The sequence below is a fragment of the Amphiura filiformis genome, chromosome 7, assembly GCF_039555335.1.
Source record: "Amphiura filiformis chromosome 7, Afil_fr2py, whole genome shotgun sequence".
Lineage (NCBI taxonomy): Eukaryota > Metazoa > Echinodermata > Ophiuroidea > Amphilepidida > Amphiuridae > Amphiura > Amphiura filiformis.
This window is the reverse complement of record NC_092634.1, coordinates 32,090,166-32,109,991: the sequence shown is the minus strand read 5'-3', so window position 1 is coordinate 32,109,991 and position 19,826 is coordinate 32,090,166. Positions and strand designations below refer to the sequence as shown.

At 38.1% G+C, this 19,826-nt stretch overlaps 3 protein-coding genes across 3 annotated transcripts in view; all 3 read left to right on the top strand.

Moving 5' to 3' along the window:
• The first annotated feature begins 839 nt into the window (after positions 1-839).
• LOC140157029 (2'-5'-oligoadenylate synthase 1-like) lies at positions 840-7,693 on the top strand. The gene is made up of 4 exons (XM_072180091.1): positions 840-1,631; positions 3,266-3,554; positions 4,047-4,446; positions 6,700-7,693. The coding sequence occupies exons 1-4, from the start codon at positions 1,146-1,148 to the stop codon at positions 6,842-6,844; spliced, it is 1,320 nt and encodes a 439-aa protein (XP_072036192.1). The 5' UTR covers positions 840-1,145; the 3' UTR covers positions 6,845-7,693.
• A 1,975-nt stretch (positions 7,694-9,668) lies between these two features.
• LOC140157028 (2'-5'-oligoadenylate synthase 1-like) lies at positions 9,669-12,898 on the top strand. The gene is made up of 4 exons (XM_072180090.1): positions 9,669-10,028; positions 10,605-10,893; positions 11,788-12,187; positions 12,438-12,898. Exons 1-4 carry the CDS (start codon positions 9,825-9,827, stop codon positions 12,580-12,582), a joined length of 1,038 nt encoding a protein of 345 aa, XP_072036191.1. The 5' UTR covers positions 9,669-9,824; the 3' UTR covers positions 12,583-12,898.
• Positions 12,899-13,906: 1,008 nt separating this feature from the next.
• Positions 13,907-19,826, top strand: part of LOC140157803 (2'-5'-oligoadenylate synthase 2-like) — a 32,770-nt gene continuing 26,850 nt past the window's right edge. The window contains exons 1-4 of the mRNA XM_072181050.1: positions 13,907-14,412; positions 14,536-14,824; positions 15,305-15,704; positions 16,934-17,068. Of these exons, the coding sequence (XP_072037151.1) occupies positions 14,149-14,412; positions 14,536-14,824; positions 15,305-15,704; positions 16,934-17,068 (1,088 nt within the window). The 5' untranslated portion in view covers positions 13,907-14,148. The remainder of the gene's footprint in view (positions 14,413-14,535; positions 14,825-15,304; positions 15,705-16,933; positions 17,069-19,826) is intronic.

The window sequence follows — 19,826 nt, the reverse complement described above, 5'->3', positions numbered from 1 at the left end:
TGATTGAAAAATATACTCCTCTATAGGGGGTGTGCACCTATTTTCTGGAATAGCCCATTACGAGTTTAGGCTCTAATTCGTACCTCTTCGGGAAATGTGGCATTATATAAGCAATTTGCATTCTGCATGGTCATACGTATGATATGATAAAGACCCCCGGGGCTGCAAAAATTTGTACGGGGATGTGCCACGCAGACTTTCGGATGCTGACTTTCTCTATAGCTACTTTTTTGCTGTTTTTTACCCATCACTATACCAATTTTCAACACAAAGCACCCCCAAAACCACCAAAATTTGCCCTAATTGGGAGCTTTTAAGGGGGTACTACACCCTTGGCAAATTTTGTGCCTATTTTTGCATTTTTTTCAAAAATTATAGCACATTGGTGACAAGTAAGATATGTATATTATAAGGGCAAGGACTACAACTACTGTACTGAAAATTCAGCAACTCAAAGCAAGTAGTTATTGATTTATTGATCAAATATTGGTTTTCCCTCATTTTGACTATAACTCCACAACTGTTGTCTGTGCTGAAATAAAATTTCCAGTGCAGTAGTTGTAGTCCTTGACCCTATAATATACATATCTTACTTGTCCCCAATGCATTATAATTTGTGAGAAAAATGCAAAAATAATCACAAAATTGGGCAGGGGTGTAGTACCCCCTTAAGGGCACTTTTGCCAAAATTCGCCCAATTGGGCCCATTGGTCTTCACTGAAAACCCACCCATCGTTATACCAAAATTGCTGAGAAGGTACCCCAAAACCGTGGCACATCCCCGTATACCTTCGACCAGGGAGAGACCCCCTCCCGGATACAGACAATCAGTAAGACGTTGGGATAATCAATAAATCTATTCAGTGTTTGGCCGTTTCCCCGATGGAGCCGCAAATGTGAATTTTCACTCATCAGTGCAGCTGTATTTGTCGTTTCATGTGCAAGTTCACGGGGTTGATTAATTCTGCCGGATAGATGAGGCAGTATCATAATACATGTATGTACGATGGTACATTTGTACACATACATATCAGTAATAGCATGTTGTGAAAACGTAGAGGAAATGCAGCTCGATAAATGACTTGCATTATATTTGAATCAGCAAATAAATAGTTTATCGCGAGAAGTTCACCAACATTAGCATCATGTTTAGTACAAGTACTAAAATTGCTTTCATCTTCATCTTCTTGTTTTTACTGTTTAGCGGTGTTCAAGATGTCTTTATATGCAGTTTTTTGGCATTAGTTTTTACATGCATATTCAAAGTATTATGGAAAATATTATGGGCGGCTTATACATTGATCTTCGCTAATAAAGATGGCGAAACACATGAAACACGGAGAAGCAGTCCATGGAGTTTTGCTGAAGAACATGGAGAAACACAGGAAACATGGAGAACCAGTCAATGGAGTTTCTCTGACAAACATGGAGAAACACAAGAAACATGGAGAGGCAGTCCATGGAGTTTAACTTCAACTGCAGACTTCAACAGCTGGTATGAACGGGAAATTGTTGGAAGTAATTTTGGGTATGGAATTCAAGATTTTAGAGAGGAGTGTGGACGTGCTGTGGATAAGGTAGTACGGATACTGCACCAGCGAATGCATTTGAATGTGAAGGAAGTTATTAAGGTAATGTTAAAATGAGATAATTTCGATTCGAATTTAAAGATTGTATAATATCGTGTTTACCACTGTACTAAATAATGTATTTTGCCTTTTTGGCACTCACAACAATGTGTATGGTTGGTCGGCAGTCCGGGCGGTTTTCTGCAACCATAATGGACCGTAACACACCTAACGTTTAGGATTAAGGTTAGCGTATTGCGGCCCACAATGGTCGCAGAAAATAAATACGCACCCGTGCGGTCAGGTGGAAACAACATTGAAATGTCATACTTGGAAACAGCCCGTCACCCATTTCATTAAGGTTACGCATTCACCTTACATTGTTGCCCTGCGGGGCTGTTATGCTGCCACTAATGGAGTTCCAATCTATAATAGCCCCGCAGGGCAAGAAAGCAAGGATGACGGACTGTCTCTAACGGAATTGCCATTTTAACTTGACCTTTATTTTAAAACCTTGCGTACCCTTAATGTAACGATAATGTAATATAATTAGAGGTTAATCAGTTATTTGGAGGTCATTGTGAAAAATCTAAATATTTTGCCTTTGGAACCGAGGAATATCACGAGGGGCGTAGCCCCGAGGGATGTTCCGAGGCCCAAATCAAAATGTTTAGATTTTTCACAATGCTCGACATACCGTATTCACTCGATAGTTAGCACATGTGCCTACTATCGAGGGCTTTTGAAAAACGTGCAAAAACGAAAAAAAAATGAACAGCGCCACCCACAAAAGTGACAAAAGTGTAAAGGGTTTTGAGCAAATCAGCGATACACATAGCTATATACGAACAATTAAACCTACAAATTTGTGTAGTATCGATGATTTGCTCAAAACCCTTTACACTTTTGTCACTTTTGTGGATGGCGCTGTTCATTTTTTTTTCGTTTTTGCACGTTTTCAAAAGCACTCGATAGTAGGCACATGTGCTAACTATCGAGTGAATACGGTATTACCGATGCAAAGATTTTAACCTCATTCATAACCGTCATAACCTTTTCACTTTACAAAAAAAATTTTGCTCAAAAGTTTGTAAAAATAAAAAATTCCCTTTCCAAAAATCGATCTGGCTAAAACAGGACGACCAATAAGAAAAGTGCGTATCACAATCTGTGCAAATATGGTAGCGCGCAATCCAAATACGGCAGCCAGTTTGGTCGACGCACAATAAGGCGCTCGTGGAGGTTACTAATATTTACTTTCGAACAATTACGCATTTTGCGGTCAATTGTGAGATATTATGACATCGATTTGCGTCGTTCAATATACGTACATTTCCGTATATGATCATTTTAAGATCATTTGTAAACTGAACGGCAGTTCAGTTGGGAAACCAGGTTGTAGTACGGGGAAGGTGATAGAGTACGATCATCTCTTGTGCTGTATAAATTGTGGAAATTGTGTAATGTTTCATGTTATTTTCACATTTATGATTATACCATTTTCACCTTTTTCATGTAGTTAGCGAAGCGCTTAAAGACGCCACTGCCACACCAGGGTGAAAAATATTATAATAAACTTATAACAACCCTTTGTTATTAACGAACCTTTGTTTTGGGATACACCTTGAGAGGTGGCACCACGGTAAAGGTTTAAAATTAAAATTACGAACTGCGTACGTATCTTTTTTTAATTTCAGGGTGGATCAGTTGGAAAAGGCACAATGCTAAAAAGAAAGTCTGACATCGACTGCGTTGTTATGATAAACAGCCCAGATCTCCCGTATCTCCAAAATGTTTCAGATATGTCCGTCTACGTGCAGAGAGATTTAGCAAAAGCTAATAGAAATATTGAGCAAGCCATCAAAGATCATGCGACGGTGGTGAGCACCAAGGTGAACAAATTCATGGTCACAGCAACTCTAAATGAATCCGGCGTATATGCCGAGGTCGATATAATACCAACAGCTGACAATCTCGCTGCAGAAGGTTAGTTTTTAGACTTCATCATCATCATTATTTGGGAAATTCTGAAACCATGAGAAGAGAAGAGACGAGATGAGGATAAGGGAATGGACTGGCGGGAAGGACGGGACAAGACGGGAAGGAAAATGAAAGGAAATCAAGTGAAAGAAAGGCAAAGGGAAGGAAAAGGAAGTGAATTGAAGGGGAAGGGAAAGGAAGGGAAGTGAAGAGAAGAGGAGGGGGAGGAGAGGAGAGGAAAGGAGAGGAAAGGAGAAAGGAGAGAAGAGAAGAGAAGAGAAGAGAAGAGAAGAGAAGAGAAGAGAAGAGAAGAGAAGAGAAGAGAGAACGGAGGAAGGAAAGAAAAGAAACTCAGACAGACGATGGAGACATTATGACGAAACTCGTAGCATCCTGAAAAGAAGAGGGCGTTCAGAGCGAAGGGGAGAGACATATGAAGGAAAGCCATAGCGTTTTAAATGATGATAATTTTTGGCAACTGTTATATCTTTTTCATAGGAAAGCCTCAAATTTACGAGTCTATGTTGTGCCGGAGCAGCTATGAGAGGGAGTTTTACTCTGTTAGCCTCGTTAAACTTCAGCGAGATTTTATCAAGACCAAACCAGGTGTTGTTAAGGAGTTGACTCGCCTCGTGAAGTACTGGAATAAGCAAACAGTGGGATCTGTCTTAAAAGGCACGTGGCCTCTTCCATCGTCATACCCAATGGAGCTCATTACCATTCTTGCCTGGGAGAGAGCTGGCAGTCCAATAGCCTTTGATCGCCTGCAAGGATTCAAAGCTGTACTCAGTATCATTGCTACCGAGAAGTCAACTTTGAACCGACATTGGACCTGTAACTACGACGAATCTATGGTTCAACGAGCACTTCGTGTGATGGACTCTGGTAGCAAGCAAAGGTTTGAAATGACATTTGTTTGGTCTTAACATTTCTTGTTAATCTTATATACATAGGATACATGTTAAACGTTATACGCATTAAAAGAATTATTGAAGGCGTGAAAATATTTTAACTGTGAAGGATAGTCTATCCAATTCCCAATTGGTATAAGCTTTTGACAAAAAAGCAACAAATAGCAGCGACAAAAAGTGAACCTCAGATTCAATTGCGTTTTGTTGAAAATGTCCGTACAGTACAGACAGGAGTCTTAAGTTTAACTTAAAGCCATATTATAACATTTCTTTAAAAACGTTTTTAATAAAATGTTAGCATTTACTGTCAGATATGTCCCCTTCTAATTTTGAGCCGAACAAGTGAGGTAAAGCAAAGAAAATTGGAATTTACTACTAGCGCCAATGCATGTTACTCCGGCGGTTGTAATATGGTACGATCCTCTGGCGTGTGTATGAGTGTCCCGCACGCCGTGTACGTAAAGTACTGTGTTGACATCACATACGCGTTCGACTAATATTTCTATCGTAATAATAAAACGACGGTTCCGGTGGTTTATTCAAAATCTCGGATTTTGACAAAACTACAGCACCTAAAGTCTTGATTTTTGTAGAGAATCTTTTTTTACTAAAGTACATTACAATCGTGTAAAAACCTGAATTTAAAATTATTTTGAGGGCGTTCTCCTCAGCAAATGTTAAAATATGGCTTTAACTTAAGAAAAATCAAAGTGCAGTGATGTATAGTGCACAAGGCATAGACTCAGCACACTTTACAGGTTGTCGCTGACCACTACGGACCCACATCATTCCATAAACCATTTAAGAGGAGACTCAGGGACTTTGCTCTTCGTACGGTTACAACGAGACAATTAGCAATAAGTTCCTTGTCCAGGGGAATTTCAAGCTAACTTTCCACGAGAGCATACTAAACCACCGCCAGGGTTCGAACCCGCAACCTCTCGCACCATAGTCGAACGCCTTTTTGATTGAGCCAACTGATTTTTTATAGCTTGCTATCGCTTCTTGTTACTTTTATGTCAACAGTCATAAAGCTTCCGAACTCTTTTAGAATAGCGCCAATTCTGAATCTAATCAAAATTCTAAAGGTCCTGCTATTTGCTATGGTGTGTCTGGTCTCAAGTTGAGAGTAACGCCATGTTAGATTTCGTATTAGCAGATTCGAATCGCGCGTGTTAACCTAAACCCGCGGAGCGTATACACGTAGAAGAGCGATTTGTTCGTACGCTTACTTACGCTATCAAAGTGCCTCCCACCCGCGTCCCAAAACCTCTGAAATGCACCCTTAATGGCGAATTTTTACATAACCAAATTTTCACATAACCAAATTGCACCCCTTAATGGCGAAACACATGCCCTACCCTAAATGGCGTAGCACATGCAAAAAACCATACCCTAAATGGCATCAACTGAGAAATATCTATATTGATACCTTAGTGGCGTAAACAGGGAAATGAGCTAATTTGATACCCAAGGTGTCTTTTTGATGTTGCAGACATATAGATACTGAAGAAAACATGCACAATAGTAACAAGAATCAATTAAAAAGTGGTGATTTTTTTTATCAAATTAGTGCAAAATCACTCAAACAATAATATTACTAACCCTAAACGTCTAACAATTTGGCTGAAAAGGGACCCCTAAATGGCGATGCCTTCTGAAAAAGTACCCCTTTTTCAAAAAGACGTCGACGATGCTGTGTGGTGAAAAACATACCCTTTTAGACGTTTTTCTTGGACACGGGTGCGTAGCAAGTCAAGTAGTGAGTGACCCCCCGGGCTTACAACGCAACCAAGTAAACGCACTGTTCGAATCTGCCACTGCGAAATCCAACATGACGCTACTCGCAAATTGAGATGAGACACACTAAAGTTTGTTCAGTTTATATAAGGCGGAAAAATAAGACAGAATGGCATGCACCCAGCTCAGCGAAATACTTACGCTAGTTGTGCGTTGCGTAATGCGTGACTGGCGCACGCTTATGTGAATTTACGCAAGCGTGAGTTGGGACTTTATTGACGCGCGCAGTAACAAAATCCGAATAATTTCCGCCTTATATAAGCCGAAGGTATAGTTGCTAATAAGTTTTGGAGAATAATGTGACAAAAAAAGTCCCACGAGGGAAATTAAGAGCTTAGGAGAAATTTTGAACTATGGCAACACGGGTTCCGATTTGAAAGAAAAACAATTTAGCCTTAGTTAGGTCTATATCAATATATATCTTTTGTTTTCATTTTCAGCCCTTTCATTCTGGATCCGGCCAATCCAACTAACAACGTTTGCGCTCGTTTCCATTCAACTTGGAATGATGTGGTAGGAGTCGCACGACAGACCTTACGTTCCAATCTGCTTTCCCAGGTTCGAGTCAACGCAAGATGGAATTAATCATCATGCTGATTGAGTTATTAATGGCATTACCGAGTTCATGAACAAGCCAAAGCCAGGAAGCAAAATGAAGAATTTCGTTAAGAGCAGTAATGAAACGTGTAAATCAATCTTAAAACCTTGATAGTCTTATTTTTTTGGATACCAAATAGAATATCAAATATAAGACAGAATTAAAAAACTAGTTTGCATCTGACATCACTGTCAATCAAACTTCCCACGACTCATATAAATCAAAGACAAAAAGAATTAATAGTAACTTTGCATTAGATGCCTTTTAAATACATTTACATGGCGGCATTGATTGACCGATGATGAACTTGTATTGAACATTATTCCGGGGGGGGGCACATCAAAACTTTGGTGGGTATGTTCCCTCGGAATTTTGAGGTGGTGGATCTTTTGGAGATGACAGTGTACCTGTAAAAGGGGGTATTTTGGAGCTGCGAACAAGTAAAATCTAGGGTCTTTTTTTGCTTTTTGGTTAATAATCGCCTAAAAAATCCCCCAGAAATATGAGGAATGAACAATTTTGGGGTCTTTTAGAGCTGAAATGATCAAAATCAAGGCTCTTTCGGAGCTCTATTTTGGTCAAATATGGGGGAGGAGCCTTCCGGGAGGAGGCTTTCGGATCCAAAAAGGTGGGTATTTCAGGGAGAACATACCTGTATGTAATTTTGTGTTAAGTGCCCCCCGAATTATTCCACAACTTAGTAGCTGTATACTTCATGTACATGTACAGGGTGTCCCAGAATGATCTATACCGGGAAAGATGGAATTTTTTTAGGTATGAAGGGCATGTTGAATGGTCATATTGTTTTGCATTTTAAGTTCTACATATATTTAGCTTTCTCAGATTTTTTAGATTTTAAAAATTCGACGTTTCTAGTAGAAGTTATAGAAGATTGCGTAAAAATGGTGAAGTTTTGACAACGCAACCTATTTTGAAAATCTGTAACATTACTAACCGTTCAGCACACAGTTATTTGGAAAAAGTTATGCAGGTATTTTAGTTGTGCCCTGTTCATATTTTCACTAAATAGCCGATATCTATCTATTATTTATGACGTTATGAAACAATCATAATATGGAATTAAGGATTTGTGGCCTAATCACATTCTCTCTTTGGCGGTAGTTTTAAATAATTGTGGTGTGAGGTCCATGTCATTTGAAATGCTTGCAGATATCGAACTGTTTGTGGTACAGAAAGACGGCTCCTCAATTTACTGTACAGCAGCGTGAATTTCTTTCAAAAACTTACTGGCAAACCGACAGCTATGTTGAGACGCAAAGAAGATTCATTAGACGATAGTGTATAACGTAAAGAAGTTTGACGAGCACGGAACTGATCAGGAATCGGCAGAGTGAAGCTTCAGGTACTCGTAAGACTGTAAGAACTAGAGCGAACATTGCAGCTGTCCGGCAAGCTTTAAGGCGCAACCCCAACAGTAGTTGTCGTCGAAATGCTGTGCCAAACATCCCATGTTCTTCATTTAATCGTATCGTGCCATTTTTCAAAGGTATGCGAGTCCTTTTTCATCGATTTTACATTATTGCATGCCACGCCAAAACAAATAAAGGTAGCGTGCTGAAATTAACAGAATAAGTAGGAGACATGTCCAGCATTATAATGCTGGTAACAAAAATAGATGCACTGCCCGTCTGCTATTTGTAGTTATTTTTGCAAACACGGTACAAATCATTCTGGGACACCCTGTACTTGATAGATTATTTCACAGAAAACTTATTTATAAAATGAAACCTCAATGGATCACCATTTCTGGTGTTTAAATCATAAATATCTCAGAATGTTTTATAAACAAATCGTCGAAGACTCTCTGTAAAAGTCCATTATCATGTTTGTTAAATATACCAAGTTCATTATACATGTCCAGGACACTTAAAGCCATATTTTAACATTTGATGAGGAGGACGCCCTCAATATTTTTCAAAATTCTGTTCTTTTAACGATTGTTATGTACTTTAGTAAACTAACATACCATGCAAAAAGCTAGACTTGAAGTGCTGTAGTTTTGTAAAAATCTGATATTTTGAATAAACCGTCTTAATCTTAAACCGTCTTAAAGCCATAATGTGTGATTTGCTCCACAGCAACGCTCTCATTTTTTTCGAATTTCTACTTTTTGCACCACTGTAATTGTCATACAATTGTTTACATGAATGCCCTATGAAAGACTAAGCCTGAAGGGCTTTAATTACAACCGGAGATCTCCGGTGTTATTCAGAGCTCACTAATCGAGTGTTGGATCAACACATTAATTGTGTATGATTTTAATTCTCTTTCAAACATGAAGGCTTCTCATAAATGAACGCTTTATTGATTTATGAACAAAATCACACAATATTGACTAAGTTCTCCATCTGTTTATGATAATATCGTTTAAGTGACGGGTTTCAAAATGTATTTCGTGATTTCTACCAAACAATCACGTGCACAGTAGCCGTATGCAAAAAAAATATAAGAGGTTCTTATAGGTAACTTGGATTATAGCACTGATAGATATTTATCTGTTCATGGGTCTTTGTACACATAAAATAATTTTGAAATATTCTAATAAAAAACCCCGAATGTTTTAGGTGTTATGTCACTTGCATCAAAAACATCAATCAAATAAATGTAAACTAATTAAATAGAGATGGAAAGTTAGAGACGTAGGCATAGGCAAGTTATTATATAGGTGTTCTGATAAATATTTGGATATACTAGAATATACTAGGATATACTCAGCCTCATGACCGTTTGACACGCTGAACCATTGGTAACCGTGATTGTTGTCAACCTTCGTCACGGACCTTCGTACGACGGTGACGTGCATAGACATGATAAAGCAAATATTCCAATCGCTAATTAAATATTGCATGATTTGCGCTGGGAAAATCCAGTATTGCAAGCTATGCGTACGATCGTTCATTTCCTTCACGATTAATATTGAACACATAGACATCAAGTAACAATAAAATGGCGGCATTTTCCAGAGTGAGCGAGCCATGGTGTTTCTCTTCAACATCCGATTTCGATAACTGGTACGAAAGGGAAATCGCTGGGAAAACTAGCTCCAGTTATGGGATGCAAGATTTTAAAGGGCAATGCGGACGTGCAGTGGACCAGGTTGGAGAGATTCTGCGTCAGAAAATGTCTTTGAGTGTGAAGGAGGTTGTTAAGGTGAGATTCAATTGGGAAAATTTGATTCTAATGCGAATTTTAAAATCGATACAATATTTTATTCTTTTGTTGATAATAATTCTGTAATCTCATTGGTCATACACCACTTGGATAAAAATCCGTATTACTCCTCATTAATATACAGGCAAGTAATATTTCCGTATTACTTGCGTAATCCTAACACGCGCGAGTCTGCGTAACACGACTCGAGCGATATCCTAAGACTCGCGCGCATACTTTACGCACGGTATGGCTGCACTGCAAGGAAGAACCTAGCCTAATTTGCAGTAAGATTATCAAACTCAATTCCTTCAACAAAGGTTACGAAAAAGTCGGAAGATAATAAAATTCATGTTCACTAAAGAATAAAATCGTTACCCTCTGTTCTCACGAAATACGGGAAGATTTCTACGATCTGGTGCCGTATTCCATATAGCCTTCGGCTTCATACACTATAGAGCCAGACCATAGATATTTTCCCATAATTCATGAACAAACAGTGGGTAACTAATATTATTGTATCAATATGCGAATAATGCATTTTGTTATTGTTTTTTCCTTTATTACTATTTTCAGGGGGGATCGCTTGGAAAAGGCACAATGCTGAAAGGAAAGTCCGATATCGACTGCGTTGTTATGATAAATAGCCCAGATCTCCCATATCTCCAAAATGTGTCAAATATGTCGGATTACACACAAAGAGAGTTAGCAAAAGCTAACCGAAGTATTGAGCGAGCTATTAAAAATCATTCCACGGTTGTAAGGACGGAGAGGAACGAGTATATGGTCAAAACAACCCTTAACGTGTCAGGAGTCAACGTAGATGTTGATTTGATACCAACAGCTGACAATCTCACAGCAGAAGGTGAGTCTATGGAATTACTACGAAATACATTTTCAATATCATATGGGACATTCTGATGCTGGGAACATAGAGAGGATTGGATAGAAGAGAATTGGAGAGGAGAGGAGAGGAGAGGAGAGAGAGGAGAGGAGAGGAGAGAGGGAGAGGAGAGGAGAGGAGAGGAGAGGAGAGGAGAGAGAGGAGAGAGAGAGGAGAGGAGAGGGAGAGGAGAGGAGAGGAGAGAGAGAGGAGGAGAGGAGAGGAGAGGAGAGGAGAGGAGAGGAGAGGAGAGGAGGGGGGAGGGGAGGAGGGGCGAGGAGAGGAGGGGAGGGGAGGGAGGAGAGAGAGGAGGGGAGAGGAGAGGAGAGGAGAGGGGAGAGGAGAGGAGAGGAGAGGAGAGGAGGGGGGGAGGGGGAGAGAGAGGAGAGGAGAGGGAGAGGAGAGGAGAGGGAGAGGAGAGGGAGAGGAGAGGAGGAGGAGGAGAGAGGGAGAGGAGAGGAGAGGAGAGGAGAGGAGAGGAGGAGGAGAGGAGAGAGAGAGAGAGAGGAGAGGAGAGGAGAGGAGAGAGAGAGGAGGAGAGGAGAGGAGGGAGAGAGGAGGAGGAGAGAGAGGAGAGGAGAGGAGAGGAGAGGAGAGGAGGAGGGAGAGGAGAGGAGAGGAGAGGAGAGGAGAGAGAGGAGAGAGAGGAGAGGAGAGGAGAGGAGAGGAGAGGAGGAGAGAGAGAGGAGAGGAGAGAGAGGAGAGGAGAGAGAGGAGAGGAGAGGAGAGGAGAGGAGAGGAGAGGAGAGGAGAGGAGAGGAGAGGAGAGGAGAGGAGAGGAGAGGAGAGGAGGCGAAGAGAAGGAAATATGATGTAAAGTAACATACTCAAGCGTGAAAGATGGTAATTTCTGTCGATTATTGCATCTTACCCTAGAAACGCCTCAAATCTACGAGTCGATGTTGCGCCGGAGCAAAGATGATAGGGAGTTCTATTCTGCGAGCCTCGTGAAACTTCAGGTAGACTTCATCAAGGATAAACCAGGTGTTGTGAAGGAGTTGACTCGTCTCGTGAAGTACTGGAATTCACAAGTCGTGGGATCTGTCTTGACAGATAAGAGGCCTCTTCCAACGTCATACCCAATGGAGCTCATTACCGTTCTTGCCTGGGAGAGAGCTGGCAGTCCAATAGCCTTCAATCGCCTGCAAGGATTCAAAGCTGTCCTGAAGATCATTGCTACCGAGCAGTCAACTTTGAAGAAACATTGGACCTGCTATTACAATGATTCTATGTATCAACGAGCACTTAACAAGATGGATTCCGCCAGCAAGCGCAAGTATGAAATTAGTTCTGTTTGGTTTGAAAATTTAATGCTAATCTTACATACATGTTATAGGCATGATATGCATTTAAGGCGTAATGGGAAGCGTGAAAATGTGCAATTTGAAGGAATAACCAATATAAATTCTTCCAAAATGAATAACTGACAAAAAACGAACACAACAAAAACAACAGCAACATCAAAAACAATGCTTCCGTAGTAAAAAAAAATAGCAACATATTTTATGTTTTGTTTTCATTTTCAGGCCTTTCATTTTGGATCCGGCCAATCCAACTAACAACGTTTGCGCTCGGTTTCACTCCACTTGGAATGACGTGGCAGGAGTCGCAGAGCAGACCTTACGCTCCAATCTGCTCGCCCAAGTTCGAGTCCACCCAAGATGGAACTGATCATGATGATGGAGTAATTATGGAAGTTCTTGAACAAACCGAAACCGAAATATTAATCTTATAATAACTGATTAAAACACATTTAGTACCACTTACCGATATTACTAATATTTTAACCCTAGAAGCAAATGAAGTATTTCGTAAAGAGTAGTAACGAAATGTGTAAATCAATCTCATAAACCTCGAAAGGCTTACTTAGAATATCAAATAGGATACCAATTTTATGCTAAATAGTAAATGAGTATTGCAGAAAAATGCATGACCTAATAATACATAGCTACTTAGCTATTTATTTCACTCGCGAATTCATATGATCCCTTATTCGAACTACTAATTTTTACATGATTGTAATGCCCAATGATGTACTAAAATACCATATGAAAGACTAAGCCTGAAGTGTTTAATTATAGTTAATATTTATAATAAACTCGGAGATGTCCAGGTTTATTCATATTTAACCGATCGAGTGATGACATGCATGTTTATCATTGAATCAGTGACGTTTACACGCACTGACGATAATTATAGGCTCTGGAATGAAATAGCAATTCTTGCAATAATGTGTTTGGCTCGAAATCAAAAGGGACATATGATCAGTGAAAGCTAACATTTTGTGGAATATAAATAAAAATCTATTCTTTATGGAAATCGCACATTATTGCTTTAAGTAATTACAATTTGAATAAGTTAAGCAAAACAAGCAATAATTGACATAAAGTTTACCAATCAAAGCAAAACTAAATCGAGTTGTTACAATTAAAGCCACTTTTGATATTTTGACCACTAGGACCACAAAATTAAGCCTCGTAACTTATTTACTTGCTTGCTTGCTTGCTTGCTTGCTTACCGACTTACTTACTTACTTAGTTACCTACTTACCTACTTACTTACTTATTCATATTTGGGTCCTTTTCATATGTCGAAACGCCAAGAAGGTATGAACCCAATGTGTCAAATGAAAGAGAACACCCCCTCCCCGCTGAAACCACATGGTTCAGCTATGGTGCAGTAACCGCTCTAGTTCCAATTTAATTCTGTTCAAAACATGCATTGCGATTCATTTTTCCGTTATACTTTAATACATTCATTACATGGGAAGGGGAAGTGATCACGGTGATTCATGGTGACATTTAAAACAGCCTGGAGCTCAACAACACCAAAATCCCTAGGTAATTCATCTAGAAGACATTATTGGTATTTTTTACCCGGCATTTTAAAACATTTTCTCCAAGCGTCTTGCGGGCCGCACAAAATTCGCCGGCGAGCCGCATGATGCCCGCGGCCGTAGGTTGCACATGCCTGCTTTAAGTTAATTTCGCTCAAAGTAGTGTTTGCTTTCTTTTTTTGATGCGTTTATATCGATCACATCACAAGTTTATAGTTTAGTTAAGTTGTTACTTATCAGGGAAGTGTGGATTAGACAAACAACCGGAAATTCTTCATGATACAGGGTATTATGACAGTTGGATAATCATCAAATAGACAGCGCTTTTAATCGAATGGTTTCTACGATGGAGGTTTGAGTGAATGAAATGAGCTCTCTCGTGTGTAAGCACTACAGATAAAATGGCGGCCTTAAACAGAGAAGTTGGACAAGCGATTTTTTACCCATTTCGCAGTGTGCAAGAATCTGAAGTCCTCGGATCGGGAGGAGATCCTCTAATGAGCGAGCCTTGGAGTTTCACTTCAACATCCAAATTCAGGAGCTGGTATAGAAGGATAATTAAAGATGTGATACAAGATTTCGAACAGCAGTGTAGTCGTGCTATGTCTCAGGTCGGAGAGATCTTGCGCCGGCAAATGCCTTTGAGTGTGAAGGTGATTATCAAGGTGAGATTCAATTGGGAAAATTGATTCTAATTCGAACTCAAAGATTGTTTCACAATATTGTATCTGTATAAATAATACATTTAACCTTTTTGTTATTGGTTTTTGCTTTGTTCTTATTTTCAGGGGGGATCTCTTGGAAAAGGCACAATGCTGAAAGGAATATCTGATATTGACTGTGTTGTTATGATAAATAGCCCAGATCTGCCGTATCTCCGAAATGTTTCAAATATGTCCGATTATGTACATAGAGAGTTAGCAAAAGCTAACCGTAGTATTGAGCAAGCCATTAAAGACCATGCTACGGTTGTGAGCACGAAGAGGAATGAGTATATGGTCAAAACAACCCTTAAGGTGTCAGGAGTGAATGTAGATGTTGATTTGATACCAACAGCTGACAATCTCACAGCAGAAGGTGAGTTTTATGCTACATTCTTGTATAAAATGATGTGATGACCAAGAGAAGTGGGAGATTAGGAGGAGATAACAGGAGAGGGAGGAGAGAAACAAGAGCGGATTGGATGGGAGGGGGGAGGAGAGGTTTGAAAAGGAGAGTAGAGAAAAGGATTGGGTGGAGTGGGGAGTTGAGGGGAGATAAGGGGAGGAGAGTAGATGAGACGAGAGGATTGGACAAGAGAGAGTAAAGTAGAGGATTGGAGAAGAGAGGAGGAGAGTAGGGGATCGGAGAAGAGATGAGGAGCTACGAGAGGAGAGTGGCGGGGAGGGGAAGAGTGGAAAGGAAAGGAGATATGAAGGGAATAAGCACGACACCTTTAAATTACAGCAACATAAGAATATATACACCGGCGAAGTGAAGGTAAATATGAAAGAAACTAATTACGAACTCATAGGGGCAGATGATTATTTGCGTCGATTGTTATTATCTTTTTCCTAGGAAAGCCTCAGATCTACGAGTCAATGTTGGCCCGGAGCAGGGATGACAGGGAGTTCTATTCTGTTAGTCTCGTGAAACTTCAGGTAGACTTCATCAAGACTAAACCAGGTGTTCTTAAGGAGTTGACTCGCCTCGTGAAGTACTGGAATAAACACGTCGTGGGATATGTCTTGAAAGACAAGTGGCCTCTTCCAACGTCATACCCTATGGAGCTCATTACTATTTTTGCCTGGGAGAGAGCTGGTAGTCTGGGAGCTTTCGATCGCCTGCAAGGATTTAAAGCTGTCCTCAGTATCATTGCTACCGAGCTGCCAACATTGAATAAACATTGGACCTGTAACTACAATGAATCTATGGTTCAAAGAGCACGTAGTGTCATGGACTCTGCAAGCAAGCGAAGGTTTGAAATTACATTCTGTTTGTCTTTAAATTTAATGTTAATCGTACTTACATGTTCAAAATATCCCACGCGTTAAGGGCTGGGGTATGAACGTTTGGACAGTATTTATTTTGGGACATCAGAGCACATCAGACATATCGAATTGCATTCTGAATACGAAGAATGTCATTCTGATATCAAATAATTTTGATTTTTGAAATTCGCAATTTAATACACATTTTATGGCAAATCATTAAAATTTATATTTTAGATATTTAACAGTACTTGAAGTAAACTTTATAAATCTGATAATTTATACTTAAAATGTATGTAGCAAGGAGGAAAAGCCGACGGTCAATTGAAATTTTTTACCTTTCATATTGAAGATATGGATTTTTTTCCTAAAACACAAAAAAAAAATTGGGTCTTTTTGGGAAAAAAATTCATATCTTCAATATGAAAGGTCAAAATTTTCAATTGACCATCGGCTTTTCCTCCCTGCTACATACACTTTAAGAATATATCATTAGATTTATATAATTTACTTCGAGGACTGTTATATATCAAAAATTTGAAAAATATCACATTTTTATGAGTTGTCATAAAATTTGTATTATATTGTGATTTTCAAAAAATGAAAATTATTTGATATCAGAAAGACATGCTTCGTATTCAGAATGCAATTCAATATGTCCGAGGTGCTCTCATGTCCCACAAAAAATACTGTCGAAACGCAATAAACGCTCATTTTAGATCCCTTAAAGGCATTATAAAAAGCGTGAAAGTATTAATAATTGGCAAAAACGAAGAAAACAGCAGTACTGAAAAGATGAGGCTCGCAGTCATTCAGTCATTCAGAAAACATTCAATTAAATGACATGTTTTTTTCCCTTGCGGTCTTACTACTTGCAGACTTTGTTCAAAAATACAAACAATCAAATGATTTATGATGAATAATTATATTTTTAGATTAACCGAATCATTTTAATTGTATTTAGACAACAATAGCTTTTTGTTACTGTATATCACCAGTCAAGAAACTATTACGCGTTACTTACTCTTATACACTAACATTAGCCCGAATCGAACCCTAATTCTAAAGGTCAATGATGATTGACAATGTTGAAAAATTCTACGAGAGAAACCTTTGAGTTACGGGCGCACGAGCTTCCGAAGTGAAAAAAAAAGGTTTTTAGCCTTAGTTTTTATGTTCTGGAATTAAATCGATGTTTTTTTTTTTTAATTTTCAGGCCTTTCATTTTGGATCCCGCCAATCCAACTAACAACGTTTGCGCTCGTTTCCATTCCACTTGGAATGACGTGGCAGGAGTCGCACAGCAGACCTTAAGCTCTAAGCTACTCTCCCAGGTTCGGGTCAACCCAAGGTGGAATTGATCATGCTGATGAATGAATTATGGACCTCACTGAAGTTCTTCAATTTGTAAATGAAATGGCATTGCAAGGTTAAAGACATTATTATTACCAAACAATACCCAACAATCAAATGAAGAATTTGTTTATAAGGGAAAGAGCTGAAATCGAATACCATAACTAAATTATTGTTTAAATACGTGGAAGGTTAAGCTATAATGATGCTTATTGTGTGAATGTGTATACGTTCGACGCGAGTTGTTAAATGATGGTGAACAACGGTGAATCATGATTGAATCCCTTTCAACGATTAAAACAAGATAAAGATCGTTTAATGCACCTGATTATTGAACAAGGAATGTCAGTTAGTCATTGCCAATTAACATTACACGAAGATCGATGATTTCTCTGTTGATATCAATATAAACTACAGAATAAAACGACAATGTTTAGCAGCTCCCTCCAAATAATGGATTTAGCATACAAATGAGTATGTATTTTGCGCACTTTTCAATGCATCCGCACTTACACATTGAAATATGGAACAAAACAGTACAAACAATGGAATGTCATGTTGTAGTCTGAATAAAAAAATAAAGGACATTATTTCTTTAAAAAAATTGTCTTTTTTAATATTTACATTGTCTTTTTTGAAGATGTGTACCTTTATTTGTACAAATGAGAATTAAAGGCGAATAGCCTGATTGAAAGCCTTATCATCCACTTTACCGTCATCAAAATTGAGAGTTTGTTTATTGAATAAAAATCCCTTTAAAAGGAAGAGCTTGGCCTTGGAATACCCAAACTTAATAAAATATATCAAAAAATAAATACAAAGAACATACTACACTACTGGAACTCACATTGCAGTAGGCCTATATTACTCAGTTATATGAAACGATCTGATTCAATTTGTCCAAGTCAGCACTGCACTGGCCCTTTATACACCTGCTCCAACAGCAACTACCATCTAGGCGTACCTGACCTATGCATTGTTACCTTCCCATCTATAGGCCATATCTACCTACCTATAAACATAGACACGTCTGTGCTATAAAAAACCTTAAACCTACAACCTAAATACCCACCTAACACTACCTATAAAACAGTAGCTAAGCTATCCATTCTCCCAAACGTCAAACATGACTGACAAACACCACATATTAAATCAAGAATTTTGCAGTACCATAGACCATGAAAGTAAAACACATGAATAGACTGTAGTATTGCACTCTCTTATAGTGTGATGCGAAAGTTCATTAAGTATAGCCGATATGTCTTATATTCCACATTGTACCCTTTATATCTATTTTTGAAAAATGATTATTTTTATTAGTAGTTATATTTTGGCTTTTGGTTTAGGTAAAAACGTTTTAATAACATAAAAATGTCGGGTAAGGTCATGATAACGTTTTAAAACGTTCTGTATGAAAACACACTGCAACAATATTTTCAAAAAATGTTATTGTAAACTATTTTTGCAAACATTTTTGCCAAATATTGTGTCAATACTTAAACAACATTATGTTAACATATTTGAACCCAGCAAACACAGAAATAGTCTTAAAATGTTTTTTTCAAACATTTAAATGTCGGGTTATATAAAGGTCATGAAAACGTGTTTAAAACGTTATTGAAAATATTTTGGGCAAAATTTTGTCGCAAAATATTTTTTCAACCCCAAAATAACATTCTGTTTAGAATGTTTTGGATGAATTTTTCAAGAATGTTTTTGGAATGTTATTAAAACGTTTTTATACACTTTATATAACCCGACATTTAAACGTTTTCTGTAAATTTTTTTTGTTTACTGAGCAGTAGATTATCAAAAAATGTTTTTTAAGGTTATGAAAACGTTTTATACTCTTAATATATCCTTTATATAACCCGACATTTAAATGTTTTCTGACAACCTTTTATAACCTTTTGCGAATGATGTCGAAAACGTTTTGTGTTTGCTGGGTAGTGGTCATTTTATGATGAAAAATCCTATTTAAAAAAAATTAGCCACAATCGTTTTTTTAAAAATGCCAAAAAACCGTGGTGCATTCTTTGTTTACCTTTCTGTCTTGTATTTTGTTTTCGACATAAGAAACGATTTAATCGACAAAACAGTGTAATAAAGAATGTAAGCGTCTTCTCACTCTTCACATTTTTACCGGGCGTATTAACTATAAAACAGACCATTTAGTTAATAATTAGGGCCCCTAACTATTTATTAATTTTATTTATTAATATATTTATTTATATAACAAGTTTACTTTACAAGTGACTAACTTTGGAATTAACAGTGCTCAAACCCATTACAGGTGAGCTAAGAAACAAAGTATAAACCTCTGTTAAGGGCTGGGGTATGAACGTTTGGACAGTATTTATTTTGGGACATTAGAGCACATCAGACATATCGAATTGCATTCTGAATACGAAGAATGTCATTTTGATATCAAATAATTTTGAATTTTTGAAATTCGCAATTTAATACACATTTTATGGCAAATCATTAAAAATTGATTTTTTGATATTTAACAGTACTTGAAGTAAACTTTATAAATCTGATGATTTATACTTAAAGTGTATGTAGGTGGGTTGAAAAGCCGACGATCAATTGAAAATTTTGACCTTTCGTATTGAAGATATGGATTTTTTCCCAAAACACACAAAAAATTAGGTCTTTTGGGAAAAAATTCATATCTTCAATATGAAAGGTCAAAATTTTCAATTGACTGTCGGCTTTTCCTCCCTGCTACATACACTTTAAGAATATATCATTAG